Source organism: Achroia grisella, unplaced genomic scaffold (assembly GCF_030625045.1).
Source record: "Achroia grisella isolate CSIRO2021 unplaced genomic scaffold, CSIRO_AGI_Agris_v1 utg1086, whole genome shotgun sequence".
Lineage (NCBI taxonomy): Eukaryota > Metazoa > Arthropoda > Insecta > Lepidoptera > Pyralidae > Achroia > Achroia grisella.
The window spans coordinates 2,757,185-2,782,027 of NW_026712572.1; the positions used below are offsets into that span (position 1 = coordinate 2,757,185).

Consider the following 24,843-nt stretch of genomic DNA (forward strand, 5'->3'; position numbering starts at 1 on the left):
TCCTAAGAGTTAGATTATTGGTGATACCACGGGCGTCACATGATAACATGATGATGTGATAAGAGACGATCATGTATATAAGGGATACTTGCCATTTACCATCTGGAGAACTGTCACCTTGTTTGCCATTCATTTAAAAATCTTATCTCTTATCTATCTAATCTTAGGGCCTGCCCTGAGATCAGCAAAGTAATAACGAGTGCGTAGTGATTTCTATGTTGATTATCCCATGCCTCTTGTTATACTGTAATTATTATATAAAAACATCTATTCAAAAGAGCAACACACAAGTTTCTTGCTCATTCCTCTTGTGATGAATCTGCATTCCGAATGAATGGTAGAATCAAAATATGACTATTCAAAAGTGCTTGTGTTAAGTTTATTTGAATAAAGATTATTTCTATTTCTATAATAAATTTACTATCATATACTGTATTGGTCCTTCAAAAGTCAAGTTAGGTATGTGATTTAGTCGAGACGGTAACACAATCTGCTATTAGAAAGGTATCCATTACTAAGTAAAGCAAACAATATAGACTTGGTCAATACATACAGTCATACAACAAAAGAATAAGGAAAGATTAAAAAGATAAATGGTTAGATGTGGTAGAAATAAGGTAGCATTATGAGAAATAAGCAATCTATAGTTTAGGACTGGCAGAATACACTTAGATTGTGGAATGAACTTCCTGCCGAGGTTTTCTCACGAGACTACAGCATGGGGTTTTTCAAGAATTATATTAAGGTTTCTTAAGGGTCGGCAACGCGCACGTGACACCCCTGGTGCTTCAGGCGTCCATAGGCTACGGTAACCATTTACCATCAGATGGGCCGTGTGCTTGTTTGCCACCATAGTAGTATAAAAAAAATATAGATTTAAATGAGCAAGTGGAAGTTAAAAGTAAAAATTGTTAAGCACAACTTAATCGGATTAAAGATAAACAGATGTACAATGCAACAGTGGAAGAATACAGGTGCTGGTAGAGTTAAAAACCGACTCTACATGAACTAATGGAGGAGCAAAATGTTTAACATTATTTCGGCAATCTAATGACGGATGAAGGAGTACGTGTTGTGCTCCTTCCTAATAACACATTATATTCGGGAAACGGGTAAATTAATCATACCCTTTTTATAGTAAAACGCGGGAGACTACTCGTTCTGTAGCGCGAAGTGGGTAAGGCGCAGAGACACGAAAATAGCAAATAGATCGTAAGATTATTTTACCGAGGCTAATTATGGAGCGAAAATTAAAAAAAAAACACCTGCGCTGATCGTGATTTGGCGGGAAAATGGTCGACTACAGTGTTTAAGAGTCTATCGTATTTTCTTAGTAATAAGTATAGTATAAGTAAGTAGCCAACAGAATATCAGCGCTGCAGTTATCTGTAGCATTATGCTGAGTTGGCTACCTATTAACTTTTGCGGCACATAAAGTCACCTACATTTCTTTTATTAATTCGTGTTTTTTTTGTATCTCATGAATGTTATGTGTCTGTAATTGTGAATAAAGAATTTATCTATTTATTTAGCACATGCATCTAATCTGTATTTTATACTATTTGTAATTAAGCCTATATGTAGTGAGATACAAATAAAGTTTTTTTATCTATCTATTGAAACGGCATCTATACAGAGATGTTATGAAAGTGATTGAAGCAAGAATTGTACAGATAGGCAAAATATGACTCTACTTACACCACAAACTGAAACTGGCGTGAAGATATTTATAGTATACCGCAATAACAACTAATATAATTAATAGTTAATAAACTACCATAAAAATAACATTCAAAATTAGTTAATACTGTTAAATTATCAAATACAATTCTATGTTAGTATCTATAAAGTACATTAAAATTATGTTGCAGAAATAACGCCAGATAATATACTATATGATATGGCACCTAAAAGATGCAATAGGTATTTGTGTAGAGGTAGAGTGTGTTTAACGTTGTACTAAGGTCCTATTAAACAGCTTGCTTTGTAAACTAATAATAACCTTGGACAATTCGCCCAAAATTTAAGTTTTGGAGTAACATCTCTCAATATCTTTATTAAATACTAGCTGATCCCGCGACTTCGTCCGCGTGGAAAATACAAGTAGCCTAAGTTACAGGAGTAACTTAGGCTACTTTTATTTTCCATGCGGACGCGGACTTTTTTTGGCAGGTAGCTGATGTAATAAGGAGTAGCCTATTTTTTTTTTATTGCATTGTTTGGGCTATTGTCAGATGTGTAGCACCTGTAGCACTGCGACCTACATAGATCTATTGTGCTCGCCCTTTTCAGAGTTCGCTACCTAGACCCGTCAGGGACAGGAATTGAAGGATATTCTTAGGAGCGATCGTTTTTATCTCCTCGGGAAAGAGTGTAAACTTTCCAAAGGAGATATTTCGTTTATGCATGAGTGGGCTACAACCACATAGGATGTGAAGCGGCGTTTCCTCTTCAGTTTGGCAGAATCTGCAGATACTTGTCGTGCATAGGCCTAAGGAGTAGCCTAAGTTACTCCTTATTACGTCAGCTACTTGCCAAAAAAAGTCCCGTCAAAATCGGTACAGCCATTTCAGAGATTAGCCGGAACCAACAGACAGACAGACAAAAATTGTAAAAAATGTTATTTTGGTGTATGTACCGTATTTATATGTATGTAGTAAAAAACTGTTATTTCAATATTACAAACAGACACTCCAATTTTATTTATATGTATAGATTAGAAACACCTTTAATCCATAATCAAAAACAAGAATTTATATTTCCTGCTTACGCATGTTTAAAATACTTACATGACGGAGTTCCCGCTATAAGTTCTTATTACATCACAAAGTTATTGTTAAAGTTACTACTTCATTTATTATATTAATAATCAATTGATATTCCTCATTTTCATCTGCAAATCGAACCGTCTGTTTGTCCTGACGCCTTTAATTATAGATCTACTTTCCTTTCTCTTCACATCTCTTTTCTCTGTCGCTTGGGAGAACGACTTCTCCCTCATGACCGTTTGTTTCGCGGCTTCTCTCCTAGTAGTGCCGGTTAGAGAAGGTAATGTAACCTGTCTTGCAATGCCTTTAGGTTTACTTTCCTTTGGTTTCACTTCAATCTTGGTCGGAATGCTGAATGGGTTGACTTCTACATTCATTTTGAAGCCGAATCTTGTGTAGCCTGGCTTCAGAGAGTCTAGAGTGGGCAATTTCTTCGTTGGGGTCTCCAATTTTTTTGTGACTGTTTGATCTGGCTTTTTGTCTTTGGGTAACAGCGGCTCCGAGCTGGTAAGTGATCCTGGTGGGGAAAATATAATAGTTTTATGAATGGTAACAGTGCAATAGTGACAGTATAGCATATAATAATAATAATAAATTTATTTATAGTACATATACTATATAATATAACATTGCTATGTACTTTACTTAGGCCCGTACATACCAAAATTACCGGTGAGAGCCGAGAAAAAAAAAATGATGTCTTAATGGAATTTGTCACGATGTGCTAACTGACCTGACCTTATGCTCATCTTATCATCCTCCACTGGTGCCCCGCTAGCGGGAACCATTAGTACAGGCGTATGCACCATTCAATTATCATGAATATTAAAAAAACGTATCTGATGAGCCCGTAAACTGTATAAAAATGTAAACGTACAGATTAACAAGCTAATTGTTAATATTTACGATTACATAAAAAAAGGTTTACAACCTCTGGTCTAGATCGGTATTTCCCAATTAGTGGTATGCGTACCCTTACGTACCCCGTGAAGTTGCATCAAGGGGGGATACGTGCGGCTATCAGCAAAACAAACATACAAACTTTCACATTTATAATATTAGCGTGATTGCTACAATAATACTTCGTTTGAGGTCTTTTTGAAGTGGTACGCAGCAAAAACTAATTGGGAACCACTGGTCCAGATCATTGGATCAGTAAATGACAATAATGTTTTTATAGAAATATCTTAAAACTCATAGCGCTGACAATATTATCTGATAACCACCGCCGTCTTAAACTAGGCTGGGGCCCTTGGGCACACAAGAATTCGAGGCCCTTTTAGAAAGTAAAAAAAAGCTCATTAGGTATAGGTACAAGAACATAGGAATAGGCGAAGTAATCGGTATAATGGCGTAGTATATGCCTTGTAAATATCTTTTGATAACATTACTGATTTGTGAAAAAAGTGTAGTGTGCCCGACAAAAATCTTTTGAGAATAAATGTGTGAGAAAAATTGACAGTCCTTCGGGGGCCCCCTGAGAATGGGCCCTGGGCACGGGCCCTGTGTGCCCTTTGGTAAAGACGGTATTGCTGATAACATAGAAACTGTTACCCACTCATTCTTAGTTTGCTCTCATTGCACTAAGAATGAGCGTGTATCTGTTCCTATATTGATTATCGCATGCATCTAACTTGTTATTGTGTGAGCAGCGTGTGAGCAGCACACAAGTTTCTTTCTTATTCTTCTTGCGATGAATCTGCGTTCCGAATGAGTGGTAGAATCAAAATATGACTATTCAAAAGTGCTTGTAATGAGTTTATTTGAATAAAGATAATTTCTATTCTATTTTATTTCACTGTAGTGTAATGACAATGGCCTAGCTCATAACGTTGTCAGAATATAAACACAGCCGGACAAAATACATAAAAACCTACTATCATCGTAGATTATTAAAATCGATTATGACGTGACAGATACATAAACAAACTAGTACTTGTGTGCAATGAATATCCGATAGTACGTACGTATTGATAAGAGCTATTGTTTTTTTTTATGAATTAATAAATGGTGCACCCGCCTGCGCTAACGGTTTACGCTGGCGGGGCACCAGTGGAGGATAAGATGAACATGAGGTCAGGTCGTTCAGCCGGAGATCACCGCCAAGTATCTTTATTTGAAGGTTGTTCGGTACACTATATGTAGGAGTTTTTTTTAAAGGAACAATAATAGAATGGTGCACTCGCCTGCGCTAAGGGTTTAACAGTGGAGGATAAGATGAACACGAGGTCAGGTCGTTCAGCCGGAGATCACCGCCAAGTGTCTTTATTTGAAGGTAGTTTGGTACTCCATATGCAGGAGTTTTTGATAATAGAATCTATATGATTATTATCAAAATAATTGATAATAATTGATATATATTATAATTATTATATTTATAATAAAATCAATAAATAATAATCACAGCGCTAACGGTATAAGCTAAAATAGGCCAAAAGGATGGCGCCACAAAAGAAGCGGCAGATAATACTAATTGGCGGGGCACCAGTGGAGGAATTTATCGCATCAGGAATTTAACATTGTTTCCAGGGAATAATTGTTAGGGGGAACCGCGTGGAGGTCAACCTGACATGGTAGCAATGGGATTATTAATCTACATTACTAACAATCCGCATCCCTCTCATATACAGGATTATTGCACTTCACTAATTCTACATGAATACGCTATTATATTTCGAATCAAATCAAATCAAAATATCTTTATTCATGTAGATCTATTACGACTTATGATATGTCAAATCTACCATCAGTTCAGTGTTCTTTCGAGCTGAGAAGAACTGACAAGAAACTCAGCTTGTATTCTTTTCGAATGAGCTTGTACATGTTTACAATATTTGGGAGAATAGAGTGACCACCAGCATATCCTATTGCAATTTTGTCAAAAAATAGTCTAATCAGTGTTCGTAACCCAAACAGACCAGTCCCCACAAGCTGCACCTTCTGCAATTTATTTTTCCGGCCACTTTAATGCTGTTCGTCACAGCCCTTACAGCATCACCGGACGATAGGAGGCGAGTGCAGATGGCACTCCAAACTAAAGGAAGAATTTATGGAGCGGCTGAATGCCAACTCCCGCGTGACGGATACGACTTTAGTGTGAGGGCACCACTAGAGGTTTGAAGGTCGGCTCAGGCCGTCGTAATTTTGAATTGGACGGCGGATCGATTGGTTGGGAGCCTATTATTAAAAGTAGGCTCTACTTGAAATAGCATTACTTGTAAGTGATAAATAAAACACATTTTCCATAAAAGAGTCACAAAAGACGTATTCTTTCTATACGCCGAAACGTAACATTATTTCATTTTTACTATACTTTCCTTACGCAGCGATAGTTCGACCAATACTTATTTCACTCACACGCAGCCGCGCATTCGTTCATTCATTTTTAACTACCAATTAATAGAAACATAAGCGCGCGTTTTACTGTGCATATCTGTCTCACTCACGCATACTCATCCCATGTATGTCCTTCCTTGTCCTACTTCCTGAAACCATGTAACATGTCAAAGGACAAGAAGAAATAGAATGTCCTTTCTCTCTCCAAACACCTTAAGATAATTTTATGACTTACCTCTGGGGCTGCTTCTCTCCAGGACCGTGATGGGAGCGGTCGGCACCAGCAGTTGCCGCGCTCTCTTTGCCTTCCTCTCCTGGCATTCGTCCAGGGACTCCATCTTCTCGAATCTGCGCTGGTGCAGCGCTGCGAAGTTGGGCAGTTTGGTTCTCGATATCTTGGTATCGGACTTCGATTTTGATGGCGTTGGGATGCTCTTTGACGGTGTGGTCGGTTCTGGTTTACCTGCACATAATAATAATAACAATGGCGACCTGAAACTGTACATACTGTACCTATTGTACTTTCTTCTACGGGTAGTTTACCCAAAACTAATAATATAATTATTACAGTATTCTTAGATGCTATCTATCTTATATACTATACAACTTAAAAGCTAAAAGCTAAAACGGATATTTAACAAATTTTGTGGGGCCACCACACAGGAGAGATAAAGATTCTAATAATTATGGGTTTTTACAACGGATAAACAAATGTATGTCTTTAATAATTTTACAATTATCACATTAATTAATTGTTACTTTTCAAATTCGAATTGATGATATGGTATGGTAGATTTGACATATCATAAGAGTCTGTAATAGACCTACATGAATAGAGATATTTTGAATTTTTTTTGACTTTTCACTACTACTGTTTCAAGTATTTATCATTTTTTATCCGTTCTTTCATGTACAGTTCACTCATTGGTGAAATGCAAGCTTGTTTGTTCCTTATGCTATAAGAAAATGTTTTACGAAACCGTGTAACAAACACATTGGAAAACTTTAATGGTTGAATGTAATAATGTAAATTAGACTCCATTCTCAGCAACCAGCCTCTCTGGGCTGGGCCGTTGTGCGTAGAGCCGAGACTACTAAAGCAGGTAGCCAAGCTCCTCTCACAAGCGCAGAAGCCTCCTTTAATTATATGTACATTCTATTTGCTCTTTTTTTTCGTTTGTTGTTTATATTGTATTTTTTACATTGCACTGAATAAAATATTTTTCTTTCTGTCTCTTTCTTTCTTTCTGGTGTATTATCTACATGGTAAATTAAGTTTAATTATATATACATTTTATTTAATCTTTTTTTTCGTTTGCTTGTTTTTTATATTGTAACATTGTTGAAAAGCACTGAATAAATATTTTTTTCTTTCTTTCTTCTTTCTTTCTTAACAGGCTTCACGAATTGATGATGATGATTTTAATGGATAATAATGGATTGGTAATCCTTACCTAAGGGTGATGAAGATAATGAAATGAGAACGAAGAATTCCTAAATCTGTATTTATAAATGAATCTGTACCTATTATTGTAAACATGTACATTTATTTGAAAAAAATACGAGCTGAATTTATTTTCAGTTCTCATCTCGAAATCAATCAAGTAGATTTGACATATCATAAGAGTCTGTAATAGACTTACATGAATAAAGATATTTTGAATTTTAATTTGACTAGTTGATCCGCGTAACTTCGTCTGCATCACACTTATTTGACGTCTTTACATTTCACTCATTCTTCTTGTGATGAATCTGCATTCCGAATGAGTGGTAGAATCAAAATATGACTAAATAGACCTACATAAATAAATATACAAAATAGACCTACATGAATAAAGATATTTTGAACTTCAATTTGAAGCCAGATCAAAGAGCTTACTCATGACGTAATAATCATATTGGTTTCGTAAAAAAATCGTAATACTGGTAATCAATCAATAAAATCCCGTCATAAAAAACGTAAGTTTTTTACGATTGGATTCGTTGTGTCGTTGAACAGCGAGTTTTATCATAAACGATATCGCTAGTCACGAATGTGATATCGCTATTGGGACTATAAAATTATTTATATGTACAATAAAAGGATTTAGTGGGGAGTTAAGGGCTTTCGGTTTAGTGCTTGTCTGTTTGTACATCACAGATATGTCCACATGTTAAATACAATAGTAAGTGTTATGGCTGTTATTTTAGTTTAGATCAAAGGTCTTCAACCTGCGGCCCGCGGGCTGCTTGCGGCCCGCCGATGTTTTCTGCGGCCCGCCAACAGCATAGGCCCACTCTCAATAACGACGACAATTAAGTAATAAAAAGTACCTTTAATAATAAATAAAAAAATCTTTATAATATTTTTATAAAGATTTTTTTATTTATTATCTATGATATATCTATATAGTATGATGCGCCCCGCTATGCAGAAAAAAAATTTATTTGGCCCTTTATTTGTAAAAACTTGAAGACCACTGGTTTAGATGGTCAGAGGCATTCAGTCATCGACTGTGTGATCTAATGAACCCAACACAAGGCATTCCGGGGGGAAAGGAGATTGTTAGTAATGTAGATTGATCATCTTATTACTAGCAATGTACCATGTCAGGTTGACCTCCACGCGGTTCCCCCTGGAAACCATCGTGATAAATTCTTGGTGAATTTGTCACGATGGGCTAACTGATCTGACCTCATGCTCATCTTATCATCCTCCACTGGTGCCCCGCCAGCGTAAACCGTTAGCGCAGGCGGGTGCACCATTCCATTATCATACACGTAGTTTGTATTCACACAAAAACACAAGGCATTTTGAAAGGCAACACACACACAGGAGATTGTTAGTAATTTGTAGTTTTGATCATTCATTATTAAATGTATTCGACTGACTGGACTTGTATCCATGGTCATGAAGCTACTAGCACTTAACTCGTACGAAATCCGTTCTAAACTTATTAGAAACTGTATCCTGCCAACGTGATAATATTCTGAGATGGGTGAATTTGTGCCGACCATCTGGATGGGCAAAAACCGTCCAACTGGGCCCCGACTTCATGTTCATCTTATCATCCTCCACTGGTGCCCCGCCAGCGTAAACCGTTGGCGCAGGTGGGTGTATCATTTCATTATCATATACAAAAAAAAACGTAGTTTGTATTCACACACTAAAACTTAAATTGTAAAGTAAGAATACAATTATTTGAAAGAGCAACACACACACAGCAGCAAATGTTTTAATTTTTATGTTTTGTATTCAATTCATTATTAAATGTATTCGACTGACTGGACTTGTATCCATGGTCATGAATAAAGCATTATTAAAAAAAGAAAAAGTTTCTTGCTCGTTCTTCTTGTGATGATACAGCTTTCCGAATGAGCGGTAGATTAAAAAAATGTGATGACTATTCAAAAGTGCTTCAACGTAAGTTTATTTGAATAAATGATTTTCTATTCTATTCTATTCTGAAAGAGATCTCTTCCAGCGAACCTAACGCTGTGACTGTGGACATATTTAGCGGATAATGGTAGTGCAAGAGTTCTAAATACACAAATAGAATATTACTATGTACAGTTAATAAATCTACATATTAAAATACATATATAAAAAAATACTATACTAAATATATTAAAGCAAATATATGACGACCTCGGTGGTCTAGCGGTCTAGTCTACCGCTTTACGACCGATGGTCGCGGGTTCGATTCCTCGCACGGCACAAACATTTGTATTCATGAGTATGATTGTTTGATCGGTCTGGGTATTTTCTATGTATAGTATGTATGTATTTACGAAAAACAAATAATATCTATGTATTTGTATCAGTTGTCTAGGACCCATAACACAAGCTTTAGCTAGCTTAACTTGGGTCTAGATGGCGCTGTGTGAATTGTCATGAGATTATTATTATTATTATGTATATAACTATATAAATACATAACGACCTAAGCATATACATAAATACATTAAATATTAATAAAATGATTGTTTTTGAAACAGCTTCATGTTTTTTTTTTATACTACTATGGTGGCAATCAAGCATACGGCCCATCTGATGGTAAATGGTTACCGTAGCCTATGAACGCCTGAAACACCAGGGGTATCACTTGCGCGTTGGCGACCCTTAAGAAACCTTAATATACCCTTCTTGAGAAACCCCATGCTGTAGTCTCGTGGGAAAACCTCGGCAGGAAGTTCATTCCGAAGTACTCGGCAGAATTCATTCAGAAGTTATAGATAGAGGAAATAAGATCAATGATCAATGGTAAACGAATACCATAGGCTAATGGACACCTGAAACACCAGGAAGTTCCGACACTTAAGTAATATACCCTTCTTGAAACACCCCGTACTGTAGTCTCGCAATAAAACCTTGGCAGGTAATTTATTCCACAATCTAAGTGTGCGCGGAAGGTAGCTCTTCTAAAACCGTACTGTCCGACACCACTTAGGTTGCAGGTTGTGTGGATGAATTCCCTTTCGATGGCGAGCGGTGCGATGGTAAAAGGTAGCCCGTAGATTTTGGTTGTTACCGACACTCCAATAATCGGAGAGTCGATCAGAGATATATATGGACTACAAAGTTATTAGTTTCAGCTACATCTACTCAAAAGTTTTCCATCAAAGTTGGGTCAAGATGTCCTGAATAACCTTGTACTAACACTTATCTTTTCTAGTATATCGCAGTGCATGTATTTGTAAGATATCGTGCTAACTTGTAAGTTCGAAGCGAGTTAGGTAACGCCGCATAGCGTAACTTACTTTGTTATTCTTCATTAGTGATGCCAGATTGGGGCTGCACTCCCAAAACTTCGGGAGATTATGTGGCGAAATTTGGGAGGAAGGTACTGATGGGGCGAAGGAATGAAGGGGGATTATTGACATCCTTGTAGAAGGTAATCAAGTTTATTAATCAATTAACGGTCTTGATGGTCTAGCAGTTTTGTACACAGCCTTACTTCCGATAGTCGCGAAGTCGATTCCTCGCACTATACAAATATTTGTATTCACGAGTATGATTGTTTGTATCGGTCTGGGTGTTTTCCATGTATATTATGAATTCACAAAAAAAAACAACGTATCTATGTATTTATACCAGTAGTCTAGTACTGATAACACAAGCTCTGCTTAGCTTGGGACTAGATGGCGCTGTGTGAGTTGCAAGAGATATTGTATTTATTATTATTGATTTATAAAAAAAATAACCGTAAACAATTATGATAAAACAAGCGGACTAAAAAAGATTATCCTTCAGTTAAATACTAAGAAATATGTGGATATTTAATAAAGATATTGGGAGATGTTACTTCATGTCTGGTCTGCTCTTATCACTACGACTGATTTAATCTTATTGTATATTTATATTTGACCCAAATAAATTAGTGCTGGTTGGTAGTTTGTATTCACAAGTTTCGACTTATAAGTGTAAATTTACAAGGATTATTTAAAAGAGCAACACACAAGTTTCTTGCTCGTTCTTCTTGTGATGAGACATTTTTCCGAATGAGCGGTAGTTAAAAAATTATGACTATTCAAAACTGCTTAAATTAAGTTTATGTTTACAAATGATTTTCTATTCTATTCTTGAATTGAATTGAAACTTGAATTTTGGGAGAATTTTAGACCCTTAGAAGGAAACTGACAACACTGGTCTGTTCCAATAACTTTTACATCGCCGTACCAAACCGTCCCTGAGTCACGTAACTAGTGACTCTTTTCTGTCTTGAAAAATTATTGGCGAAGGAGTATAAGAACACTGCTATCGCCTACTTTTTTTTTTACCACATAGAGGTAAAAAAAAGGGAAAGTAAACACATTATTGAGGAAGAAATTAAAAAAAAACCTACATATGCATTTACTTCTTTATAGTTCTCAAGGAATCAGCATTTCTGAAGCCAGAAGCAAAATGGAGTAATTATTTATATACAAATAAATAATCTCATAACAATTCACACAGCGCCATCTAGACCCAAGTTAAGTTAGCTAAAGCTTGTGTTATGGGTACTACATAACTGATACAAATACATAGATTTTTTTCATAGGAATACATAGAAAATACTTAGACCGACACAAACAATTATACTCGTGAATAAAAATGTTTGTGCCGTGCGAGGAATCGAACCCGCGACCATCGGACGTAAAGCGGTGTGCTAAACCACTAGACCACCGAGGTCGTCAAGTAGATAGTTAGTTCATATACTAACAATCTCTTTACCCCAATGTTTGTATATTTTAAATAAAATTTTGCCTGATCAAATTTACAGTTACCTATATATATAACTCAAAGGTGACTGACATAGTGATCTATCAACGCACAGCCCAAACCACTGGACGGATCGAGCTGAAATTTGGCATGCAGGCAGATGTTATGACGTAGGCATCCGCTAAAGAGGCATTTTGATTAATTCTACCCCCAAGGGGATAAAATAGGTGATCAAAATTTGTATGAAACTTTATCAATTTTAAACTGATCGGGCTGAGACTTTGCATGCATAAAGCTACTATGACGTAGGCATCCCCTAAGAAAGAATTTTGATAAATTCCACCCCTATGGCGATAAATTAACGCGATCGAAGCCGCGGGCAAAAGCTAGTTACCTATAAACTTAGATCATGTATACTTACTGCATTTCGCTACAGCGTTAGTGCACTATTACATTATCATTATTTTTAAGAAAGCCCTACAATTTGTCTTAATTTACCTGTAGCGCTGGGAGTCCTGGGCCGCGACAGCCTGTTCACGGACAACTGCTGGTCATCTGCGAGGCGCTTTCTCTTGGCTCGCTCGTCATCCGCATCGTTCTGCGTGTACGAGCGTTTGCGGGGCGCCGCCCGGGTCGCACTCTCTGCAATAAACTATATGTTAATGTCATACTTCTTTTTTTGTCTTTAATTCTTGCTGCCTTTACAGAGCATGTTATTTCACCAATGTTACTCAAAAATATTTATAGCTTTATTTCTGAGGCTATAATTCGGGATAGTTACTGTTTTAATGTTCCTAATATTATAAACTAGCGACTCGTCCTCGGCTTCGCACGGGTGTACATGTATTATACATATAAACATTCCTCTAGAATCACTCTATCTATTAAAAAAAACCGATTCAAAATTCGTTGCGTAGTTTTAAATATTTAAGCATACATAGGGACGGACAGACAGCAACAACGATTTGTTTTATACTATATAATGATGCGAAAGTTTGTGTGTATGGATGGATGTTTGTTACTCTTTTACGCAAAAACTACTGAACGGATTTTGATGAAACTTTACAGTAACATAGCTTATACATCAGAATAACACATAGGCTATAATTTAATAAGATATTATGTAATTGGGCGATATATAATGATAAGTGTGATGCAGACGAAGTCGCGTGGGTCAAGTACAATACAAATGGAAAAACGTATCCTATTGAAGATATCCATCTGACTGACTTTCTGCAAATGACTTAAACCACAAAAGTGTACTCTTATTGTAGTCAATTATAGTCATAATAGCCCTGGACAATTCATACAGCGCCAGCTTCTAGTCCTTAGCTAAGCAGAGCTTGTGTTAGAGGTACTAGACAAGTTATAGAAATATTTTTTAAAATACATACAAATACATATAGAAAATACCCTGAACAATCCTCTGGAAGGGGATTGTTAGTAATGAGGACTGTTGACCCCATTGCTAGCAATGTACCATGTCAGGTTGACCTCCACGCGGTTCCCCCTGGAAACCGTCGTGATAAATTCCTCATTAATCTGTCACGATGGGCTAACTGACTTGACGTCATGCTCATCATATCATCCATCACTGGTGCTCCGCCAGCGCAGGCAGGTGCACCATTCCATTATCAAGAATAAAAAAAAATACCCTGAACAACACAAACAATCATACTCATGATTATAAATGTTAGCATTGTGAGGAATGGTACCTACAACCATCCGAAGCGAAGTATAGTGATGGAAACCGCTAGACTGATGCTTGGTGGTTTCATGGCAATGAAATTGCAGGTAGTACTAAGTAATTAATGATTCACTTACCATCCTCATTAAAAACAAAACTCTTATTAGATCCTTTTAAATTTGATTTTATAACTTTTCTTCTCTGCTGCAGTACAACAGCAGGATTGTTGACTGGACTGCAGAACATCACTTTGGTGGTCCTCGAAGCGGCATTTGAGGGAATGTCCAGTGATAATGACCGTCTTGCTGCCCTCTCGATAGACCGAGTTACATTCAGCCTGCTCTTTTCCTTTTCAGAGCTCTTAGAGAAGGGGAATGGAGTAGACCCTGGTGTGGATAGAGTTATACGTTTCGATGGGGTTCTTTTCGGTGAATCTGTAGCTTTATTGGCAAACTTGGGATCATCTTTAGTAAATGTTCCCTCCCTTTTCAAAGGGGTTATAGGCACATCAGATGTTTTTTTAGAAGAATCTGTCAAACTGTTTGTTCTTGATTCATCTATGCTACTTTCAATCAATACAGGTGTAGTATTCACAATGTTTTCCGTTCCAGAGTCATCACTCACACTGATTCTGGAATTATCGTTTGATTTGTCAAAGGTCAGGTTGTCTGTGTCATCAGAAGTGATCAGTGATGATTTTGAATGTCTCCTGATACTGTTTCTGGGAGTGGTCTTGTCAAATGTTGAGTTCAATTTAGTTTCTTCTTTATCAAAAGTTGTGTTAATTTTAAGTTGATTATCAGTAGACTCCTCAGATGTATTGTTTATTGTGTTTGTTGTATTAAGTCCTGATTCTATTGCTTCTGTAACTGGCTTGTCTTTTTCAAAGGTAGTGTTAAGCCTTTCAGATATATCATTATCAACTTTTTCAAAAGTTGTGTTAAGGTTTCCTGCAAAGTTTTTACTACCATTTTCAAGTGTACTATTCTTGCTGCCATTGTCTTTTTCAAAAGTACTGTTAAAGATTACCAATTCTTTATTATCTGATTTGTCAAATGTATTATTAAGTGATTTGAACACCTCTGAATTGGATCTTAGAGACTTTCGTTTATTTGTAGCCTTGTCAGAAGGTGTGTTAATGATTTCTCTTTCTTCAATTGAGTTCTCATGTGTTTTATTTTGGGACTTCCTATCTAAATCTGATTTTAAAAACTTTTCATGAGTGCCTTTATCAAATGTATTATTTAATTTCTCATAAACATCTGAACTTCTTGACTTAAGTCTTCCAGAATGAGACTTATTTGATATATCAGCCTCATAAATACCATTTTGTATATTAGATTTTCTTTTCTTCCTTGTTTCTTTATCAAATGTATCATTTAAATGGTCAGACTTAGTTTCTTGAAATGTGCAATTTTTATTAGAATCTTCAACTTCATTCTTATTTATGGAGACCTCAATATTTTTAATGGTACTTCTATTCTTATTTTTGTTTTTAGAAATAATTTCGACATGTTCTATTTCTGTATTTGTATCTAATTCAGAGATATTTGAATTAGCTTTTTTGTGTCCATCGCTATGAACTGATGGTGGGCTGCCTGCAGCACTATAATAAGAGCCATTCGATGAGTCACTCCTGTTAAGACTATTATTTTTAGCATTGGCATCATTTGTACTTGTTCTTTTCTGCCGTCTCTTCTTTGATTGTTTTTTAGAAACAATCTTACCTTCGTTCACATCAATTTCCATGTGCTCTTTTGCCTTTTTCTTTTTACTCTTTTTAGCTTTACCTATGCCTGTTTCATTATTTTCCAGTTCCACATCTAAATGAGCCTTCTCTGCTTGTTTGAAAACAGTTTCCAAAATGTTTTCTGAAAATTTTCTAGTCCGCCTTGTGGAGCGTATATTTTTTGTTTTAACAGTTTCCACCTCCCTGTTGGACACATTTAAATCCTGTTCTTTTAACATATTGCTCCGCAATACTCGAGGCTTATGGCCCTCTATTTCATTGGAGACGCCCATCTCGGCCGCTGTTTCATCGTCTGTTGGATAACTGACATAGTTGTTACGTTTCTTCGACTTCTTGGCTGTTGTCAGTACAGTATCTTCTGCATTCTCCTTCTGTCGTTTGTTTCGTGTCTTTCTTTCCGTTTTAGCAACAAATTCAGTATTAACAATTTGTTCATTGTCATGAAATGACCCGTGGATCCCTGCAATAACAGATTTCAATTTCAAATTCATAAACTAGTAATATAAATTCTAAATTTAAATTCATAAACTATTAAGTAATTGAATGATTTTTTTATAAAACAACTGGCCAGGATGCCAGTTCCGGATCGTATCTGACTCCTATCATATCTGAAGAAATTCTCTTGCTATTCAGGGCGGAAACGCTGCAAGCGTAATGGGAAACTTTGGGCTGGGTACGACACTGGGACGGATTATTATAATTATTTATTACGTGATTCAATTGATTAAACTGTAATAGTAATTTAATATTTATAATACTTTGAATGAATAAACAACAAAATAAATTGTTCTCGGTACTTACGTTTCCCGGATCTAGTGGACATTTTCTAATTATGTATTTGTCACTTTTAAATATAGCAATAATATTTTTCACACAATTCTAAAGTCAAATAATATTTTGCTTGCATCAAACTGATGAAAATAAATAACGCTCAGATTTTTTAAAAATTAGAAATCGGTAACTGAAATACTAACTGTCACGTCATAATCTGACAACTAGATTGATGTCATTTTCATGTAGCGATCTTTAATCGATATTTGGATAAATCAATCGATTGTGTTCGAAAAGCTTTCCTACAAATGTTTTAAATGTGTAATGTATTTTTTGTAATTGTATCAATATGTTTATTGATAAAGACGTACGTTTTGTAAAAGATATAGGCCATTTCATTATTTATTTAATGTACATTATATTGACATATACATTATATATTTTTCTATATAATTAATGCCAGTGACTTGCAACAAGTTATAACAGGAACCGTATTTTTCAGTATACACCAATTTTAATACTTTCGTAGTGCAGACTTGCAATAGTCAGTACTTTTATTTCAAGAAAATGAGGTAATATATTGAAGTAAGTTAAAAACGTCATTTGCATAATATTATTCACTCAAATGTAAGACTAAAATAATTCTACATTTTATTTAATACAACAACAGCTTATCTTTTTGTCCCTTCTACTTCTACTTAACTTTTATATATGTACCTATATGTTGTTTATTCTTTTTTTTTTTTTTTTGTTCTAAAAACTTATATTTAGAGTTGTTAACATAAATTTTCCATTTGAACAGTATTTCACCGTATTATACTAGCATTCTATCTTTCAGAAATACCCAAGTGGATTAACGAATTGATTAAGTATTTAATCGCATCACTACTTTCACTGGTTTTTTGGTCTTAACCGTTTAGCTATACGTCAGTTCTGCAAGTCTTACACCACGTCAGTCTCAGCTCAGTCAAACAAAATAGAACGTTTTCCGTTGTTGTGATTCGTTTATTGATATAATTTATAGTATTTTATGGTGACTACGTATAATTTAACAGAACATATTATTTATAAAGTTTAAGATAATTAAAACTTTCGACTTTTCATACATGGTTAGTTGCTTCAAGGAGTGTTGACTTTAAAAACAACTATACGCTTTAGCCGTGCGATGAGTCAATGGTGATATACAATTACAATGGGTAAGCGATGTATTAACGCCTTCCTAGTACTAATTTTATTCATCGGTTGCTGCAAATGTGATCGCGGCGACTACATTGGCTGCTACAGATTTAAAATCGAGGATCTATTGAATACTCACACAGGACAATCTGTGGACGTGTGCCTGTCGGCTTGCGAGCAAGTTTATTACAAATACGCACTCATCGGTAACGAATCCACCTGTTTTTGCGGTAATATTCCTGGTCAATTCAGGATTTCGTTAGACTTGTGTGATACGCCGTGCCCTAAGAATGAAACTCAAAAGTGTGGTGGGGACAACGCTGGCAGTGTTTACGATACGGATGTGAGAGCCCCTGGTCCACCTACTACGTTAGATGTGTCGAACTTCACAGAAACTACGGCCCGTTTACAGTGGACCATACCCCAGGCATATTCAATTATTACGGGTTATGTGGTGAGAGCTACACCTTTAGAAAGTTATGCAGATTACCCGTTACCACCTTTTGAATGGAGGCTCTCAAATAGTACATACCAGTTTGTGTTAGTAAACTTGCATCCAGGGTCTTTGTACAATGTCAGTGTAGCAGCCACTAATCATGACGAGGAGGGGCCTAATGTCACAGTCAGTGTTACTACAGTGATTGGCACACCAGACCCCAGTCCCCCAGATGTAGATGTGAAGGAGAGACATGGCGATCGAATGCTCGTACATATCCCTGAAGCTAAGAACAATAATGGTCCAGTATCAATGTACAGAATTGTTGTCTCCGTTGAATTGTACCAACAAGGATTTCTTATTGAAAATCTTAGTAATTACTCATATGCACATGAACAAGGCCTCCCATACTATATCACTGCAGAGTTAGACCCCAATGATATAAAGCAGGACTTTGTAATTGGGGACCGGAGTACGTATAATGGATTTTATAATGCACCGCTGCCTCTGACCAATGATATTGATGTATCCCTTGGTGTTGTCAGTATTAAAGGCCATATTCGAAAAGTGAGGTATGCAGATTCAACTAAAAAGATCATCTTGAATATCAATGAACCCGAAGAGATTTCTCCAATGGTGGTAGCATTGGGTGCTGCCATTGCTATTGGCGTGGTACTACTGTTAATTGGTGTTGGTCTCCTCATCATACTTCGCAAGAAAATCCAACTAGCACGGATGCAACGTGGCTCCCAATCACTCCCCTTAAGTTTAAGTGAACCCTGTATTGAGATAGAAAACTCCGGATTCCTTCAAGACGAAGATGAAAGAGTTGACTACTATGGCAACCTGAAACGTAAGCTATGGAACATACCTCGTAACCTCCTGGAAATTGACATAGCTTGTGTCGTCGGACTTGGTAGCTATGGTAAATTCACAAAAGGCTTAGTACAGCAACATGGGGCACAGACTACAGGATTCGTCCAGGTGATATCAGACAGGGAGTTGGAGAAACCTGACAAGAGACTCATGTTACAGGAATTGGATATACTTATTAAATCAAGTGAGCATGAAAATGTCATCTCCTTGATTGGAATCTGTGAAACTAACACAACACTATTTGTTATGCTCCACGATTGTAAACAGCCCTTAAAAGGAATGTTACTGCAGAGTAGACAACGAGACCTCCAGAATAACAAATTTTGTCTCCTAACTGAAAACCAAATATTGCAAACCTGTGTGGACATCGCTCGAGGCATGGAGTATCTTCACAGCAAGAAGATTGTTCACAAACGTTTATGTTGTCGCAACATCGCGATCACCGCAAATGGAGTCACGAAAGTGGCTGGCTTTGGTTTATCTCACATGAGACCACTTCATGAAACCCCCGATTACACGCGGTGGACGTCACACGAGATGCTGCGCCAGACTCGGTTCAACCCTAAAGCAGATGTTTGGTCATTTGGATGTTTGGTCTGGGAAGTTTTGACATTAGGGGCCACGCCATACTCCCACACTGGTAACAAAGATGTAGCCGCCAGGGTTTTGAGGGGCATGCGGCCGTCGCAGCCGTCGTACGTTGGCGACGAGCTGTTCCAATTATGTTTACAGTGCTGGCAGGTGGATCCCGATGAGAGACCGTCGTTTTCGTCCCTTCTAAATGAACTATTGCCTTTCGTTGAAGCTCCCGGAACGAGGAGCATTAGTTTCACGCACTATAACGGCTTCAATTATGAACTGTATGTTCCACAATATGAAGTTATATCATAGTTTTTGTTATACTAATGAAATATAGCAATTTAGTGACATTAGTCAATGAAATGTCGTATCCAAAGAGTATATGCTTCGTAATTAGTACTAGATACTCAAGTTGAGTGATGTGGCAGCTATTTCGCTCATCATACTCAGTAGCTTTATATATCTCTCTCTCTGTTTAACTACTTGTAATACTGTAGAATTAGATACCAGAAAATAAATTGTGAGTTTAAAACATGATTATAATGTCCTTCCTCTTGGTGGGTGGAAAGTTGGCAATATATTACTTTAAATTGAACACTTAGCTGAAGAATAAGTATGTGTAGATACATTTATGGTTATCAGACGCTTTCAAGATTTTGTAATCCGCAAAATCCAGCTGTAATATTCATGAAATACCCAATGAGGAAAGTATTACTAATGTCGCTAGATATATATCAACTATTCATTTATAAATAATCATTGGACGAATAGTTGATAATACTCTATTGGTACATATAACATGTTTTCAATCATATTAATGCAATACATTAAAAAGACAGAATGCCCAGAATCCTAGAAACGACCGCAGAATATATTTTAAAATCCCGTACTTACTGACGTTGAAATACATTCAGGTATATAATAATTTATTTTTGAAGCAGACTACATGCAATTGTCGCGTGTCACAGAAAGATCACTAAAAGGGCCAATAAAAATAATATCTTCATTAAAAACCAAAAATATAAATGCAAGAAATTCGTACCAGTAATAATTATCTACTTTTATCTTTTATGCATTGAAAAATTATATGTTCCTACCCAAAATAAAAATAATATAAAAAATGTATCTATTCATACTTTCTATTAATAATAAGTAGTACGAAATAAAATATAATACAATAATATGATAATGTGAAATAATGTATTTAACCTTAGCTATAATAGATATGTTTGTATATTTTTAATGGATGATAATGGAATGGTGGGCCCGCCTGCGCTAACGGTTTACGCTGGCAGGGCACCAGTGAGGATGATAAGATGAGCAGGAGATCAGGTCAGTTGGCCTGTTGTGGCAAATTCACGATTAATTTATCAGGATGGATTCCAGGGGGAACCGCATGGAGGTCAACCTGAGTTAACGATGGAGTAATTACTAACAATCGCCTCCACAATGTCTGTATATTTTGCATAAAATTTAGTCTAGTATTACTCAAGACTCTGTATTATTATCTGTAATATGAAATTTACATAGTTACCTATAAGCTTAGATAATGTATACCAGAGGTTCCCAGATTTGTTTGTGTCGTAGCCCCTTGCCCATATTTCGGTTTAGGGTAGACCCCTCTTTCTTACCTGGTATTGATTTGTAAATTTCTCACTGTAGTAAAGTTTAGAATAGAATAGAAAATCATTTATTCAAATAAACTTAATTTAAGCACTTTTGAATAGTCAACATTTTTTTAAATCTACCGCTTATTCGGAAAGCTGTCTCATCACAAGAAGAATAAGCAAGAAACTTGTGTGTTGCTCTTTTAAACAATCCTTGTAAGTTCACATTTTCGTCGAAACGTGTGAATACAAACTACCAACCAGCACTAATTTATTTAGGGTCAAATATAAAAACACAATAAAATTAAATCAGTCGTAGTGATAAGAGCAGACCAGTCCCTATAAGCAGTAGTTTAGTATCCAAAACGAAGTAGAAACAACAAGATGACCACTGTCGTAGACCCATGCAATTTGTCATAGACCCTTGGGGGTCGATATAGACCAGTTTGGGAATCACTGATGTATACTAACTGTATTTACTGCAAATTGTGTTGCGTAGGTAGTAGGTACGAATTTATATACGACTATGGGCTAACCTGTACTTGTCTATTTTTCCTCAAAGTTTTGTGTTCGTATTACTATGCAATATTATTTATGCACTTACATTTAGTTTATCTTTAGTGTGGGTTTATCATTAGTATGTTTCTTATGGTTTTACCATCTTATGTTTTCAAGAGAATGTACGTAGATATGTCCACACTTATAATACTGGCTAAATAAAAAAGTACAAATTTTAGAAAGTCCACATTACAACTGTGACATTAAAGTCTAATTTCAAAAATTTTTCATTTCTGAATTACACCAGTATTGTAGGTACTAGATATGCGATGTATTCTTCAATAGGTTTATTACCTTATGTATATGGTCACGGGCTGTGCTCATATAGTGTTTACTGACTATTAACTGAGACTTCGTATGCGTGAAGTTTATTTTTTAATAGAATTTCTAAAATAAAAGTAAACTTATAACATTAGCTGTATACGAAAGTCCCGTCTAAATCGATCCAGTCGTTTCCGAGATTAACACGTCAGACAGACATTTGACAAGATTTTAAATTAATTTTCTGATGTAAGTGCTTTTATATGCATTTAGTGAAAAGCTGTTAATTTGAAATTACAAACAGACACTTAATTTCATTTCTTTGTACACGTATATATATATGTATATCTTTATAGTATTGTGTAATAGGTACACAATACTATAAAAGATATTTCATGGAAATAGTTCCATGAAATATCTTTTTCCATGTGTCTCCACAGTTTGCAGACACAGCTATCTGCCAACGAAGTCCCAAGTTCAACACTTGCTTAGCCCTAATTTGCAGGTGATTTTTTGTAAAGGATCAGGTTTTGGTTGGTCGCGAGTGCTAACTGTTTGAAAAGAGAAGCCCAGTAGAACAACATGCAATTCTTTTGATCCTGTTGTAGTAGAAATATTAGGTTGTAATCAGAATTGAAGGTATAAGAAGGTAGCCCTTACATTCTATCTGATACTGCTGGTGCCAAACGCCTAAAATCCAGTGATATTTATTTATTAGGAAAAATATATTATTTGTAGAAATCACTAGAAATGATCATTATTGAACTTTTTTTTGTAAAATAATAAAATTATCGCATGACAATGTATATACATGACAGTTTTGTATAGTAATTTTTAAGGCATCGAAATCTATTTTTTACTAGCTGACCCGCGCCTATTTTGTCTTACACTTATTTGACATCATATTTCTCCCAGTTTTTCTTTTATCTTTTTGTTCTTTTGTATTTAGTAGCGTAATTATACCGTTCAGATATGTATTTACTAGGAAAAAATATATTATTTGTCAAAATCACTAGACATTGTCAATTTTGAATATTTTTCTTTGTAAAGGAATACGATTATTGCATGACAAAGTAAATACATGACAGTTTTGTATTGTAATTTTTAAGGCATCTAAATCTGTTTTTTTCTAGCTGACCCGAGCTAGGTAGATTTGCCCCTGTAAGTACCAGCTATTCTAAGTACCTTATTTATCTCGATTAACCTGAATGAACTGCGCGTTATGTATTTGACAAAGGCAAGTTTTGAAGTTTCTAATCCGTCCATATATTTATGAATCTCATGCGTACCTAAGTACTTAAGCTATTTATATATTGTATAAGATAATGTAACAAATATATACCGTTTTGCACATATTTTGTATTATTTTCCCTGTATGTATCCTTATGGTTGATGATGGAATGGTGCACCAGCCTGCACTAACGGTTTACGCTGGCGGAGCACCAGTGGAGGATGATAAGATGAACATGAAGTCAGATCAGTTAGCCCAACGTGACAAATTCACTGGGAATTTATCACGATGGTATCCCGGGGTGTATCCTTATGGTTGATGATGGAATGGTGCACCCGCCTGCGCAAACGGATTACGCTGGCGGGGCACCAGTGGAGGATGATAATCTTATCATAGCATGAAGTCAGGTCAGTTAGCCCATCGTCTCAAATTCACCAGAAATTTAACATTATGGTTTCCAGGGGAAATCGCGTGGTCAACCTGACATGGTACATTGTCAGCAATTGGTTTATTAATCCAATTAAAAATCCCTTTCTCCCTACCCCTATATGTATCAAGTGGCGTGCCTTAGGAGAGGTCATGTCCAGCAGTGGACTACAGCGGGCTGATGGATGAATGAATATGTCATAAGAAGGGACTGTTAGTAATGTGGACTAAAAACCCCATTGCTGGCTGTCATGTCAGGTTGACCACGCGGTTTCTCCTGGAAAACATTGTGATAAATTCCTGGTGAATTTGTCGCAATGGGCTAACTGGCCTGACTTCATCCTCTAGTGATGGTAAAAGTAGCCTAAGTAACTTCTTATAAGAAAAGCTGGTAATTGCCCGTCATAACCGGTTCAGCCGATTTAGAGATTACAAGAACAAACACACTAAATATTTTAAAATTGATGTAAGTACAATGGCGGATCCAGGGGTCATGGTGGTCATGACCTCTGAGCGGTCCACCTATGTCCTGGGGACTTAGGTGGACCACTAATTGAACATAATGATTTTTTAAATATATTTTGTCACCATACAGATTTTATGTAACTACATACCTTCATTATTTAATTAATTATATTTAAATAGTGCTTCTCTGGATGTCTTCAAGAGAAGATGGCAATATGTACGTGTATATGAACAAATTATTATGTGTTTAATTAAATTATAAGTTCTTGACTTGACCACGAATATATGACCCTCTCCTGACCCCAAAGCTGAATCCGCCCTTGTATAAGTACATACTTTAACTAGTTGTCCCGGCAAACGTTGTTTTGCCTTAAAATAAAAATAAAAAAATTTAGGGTTGGACTACCCCTAACATTTAGGGGGATGAAAAGTAGATGTTGGCCGATTCTCAGACCTACTCAATACTCTCACAAAATTTCATGAGAATCAGTCGAGCCGTTTCGGAGGAGAATGGGAACGAAAACTGTGACACGAGAATTTTATATATAAGATATACATTTTAGTGAAAAGCTGTTAATTTGAAATAACAGGACTTCTGATATTTATTTAAATACATTATGCAGCCTCTGCTGTTATTGTATAAAAACAAATAATGTTCTTTTTCTAAGTAGATTTTAATTACTTTATTCTTTTTATCTTTAAGGATGGACAGAGAACGGTCTTTCATGTTCTAAT

The 24,843-nt window shown here is 36.1% G+C and overlaps 2 protein-coding genes across 2 annotated transcripts; one reads left to right on the forward strand and one right to left on the reverse strand.

Moving 5' to 3' along the window:
• Positions 1–2,223: 2,223 nt before the first annotated feature.
• On the reverse strand, positions 2,224–16,658 carry LOC131843087 (micronuclear linker histone polyprotein-like). The gene is made up of 5 exons (XM_059191684.1): positions 16,524–16,658; positions 14,106–16,182; positions 12,784–12,923; positions 6,340–6,567; positions 2,224–3,285 (listed from the first exon to the last, which is right to left on the reverse strand). The coding sequence occupies exons 1-5, from the start codon at positions 16,543–16,545 to the stop codon at positions 2,870–2,872; spliced, it is 2,883 nt and encodes a 960-aa protein (XP_059047667.1). The 5' UTR covers positions 16,546–16,658; the 3' UTR covers positions 2,224–2,869.
• An 802-nt stretch (positions 16,659–17,460) lies between these two features.
• Positions 17,461–20,519, forward strand: LOC131843078 (putative inactive tyrosine-protein kinase Wsck). Its single transcript, XM_059191677.1, has one exon. It carries the CDS (start codon positions 17,686–17,688, stop codon positions 19,870–19,872), a length of 2,187 nt encoding a protein of 728 aa, XP_059047660.1. The 5' UTR covers positions 17,461–17,685; the 3' UTR covers positions 19,873–20,519.
• The last annotated feature ends 4,324 nt before the right edge of the window (positions 20,520–24,843 follow it).

What these genes read in the sequence shown, in the direction of transcription:
- LOC131843087 (XM_059191684.1), bottom strand. Translation starts at nt 16,545, where the DNA reads ATGTCCACTAGATCCGGGAAAC. An exon ending in GTCCACTAGATCCGGGAAAC is followed by an intron (nt 16,183 to 16,523) that starts GTAAGTACCGAG and finishes CTGTTATTGCAG; the next exon opens with GGATCCACGGGTCATTTCAT. An exon ending in GGAGAGAAGCAGCCCCAGAG is followed by an intron (nt 3,286 to 6,339) that starts GTAAGTCATAAA and finishes TTTCCCCACCAG; the next exon opens with GATCACTTACCAGCTCGGAG.
- LOC131843078 (XM_059191677.1), top strand. Translation starts at nt 17,686, where the DNA reads ATGGGTAAGCGATGTATTAACGCCTTCCTAGTACTAATTTTATTCATC.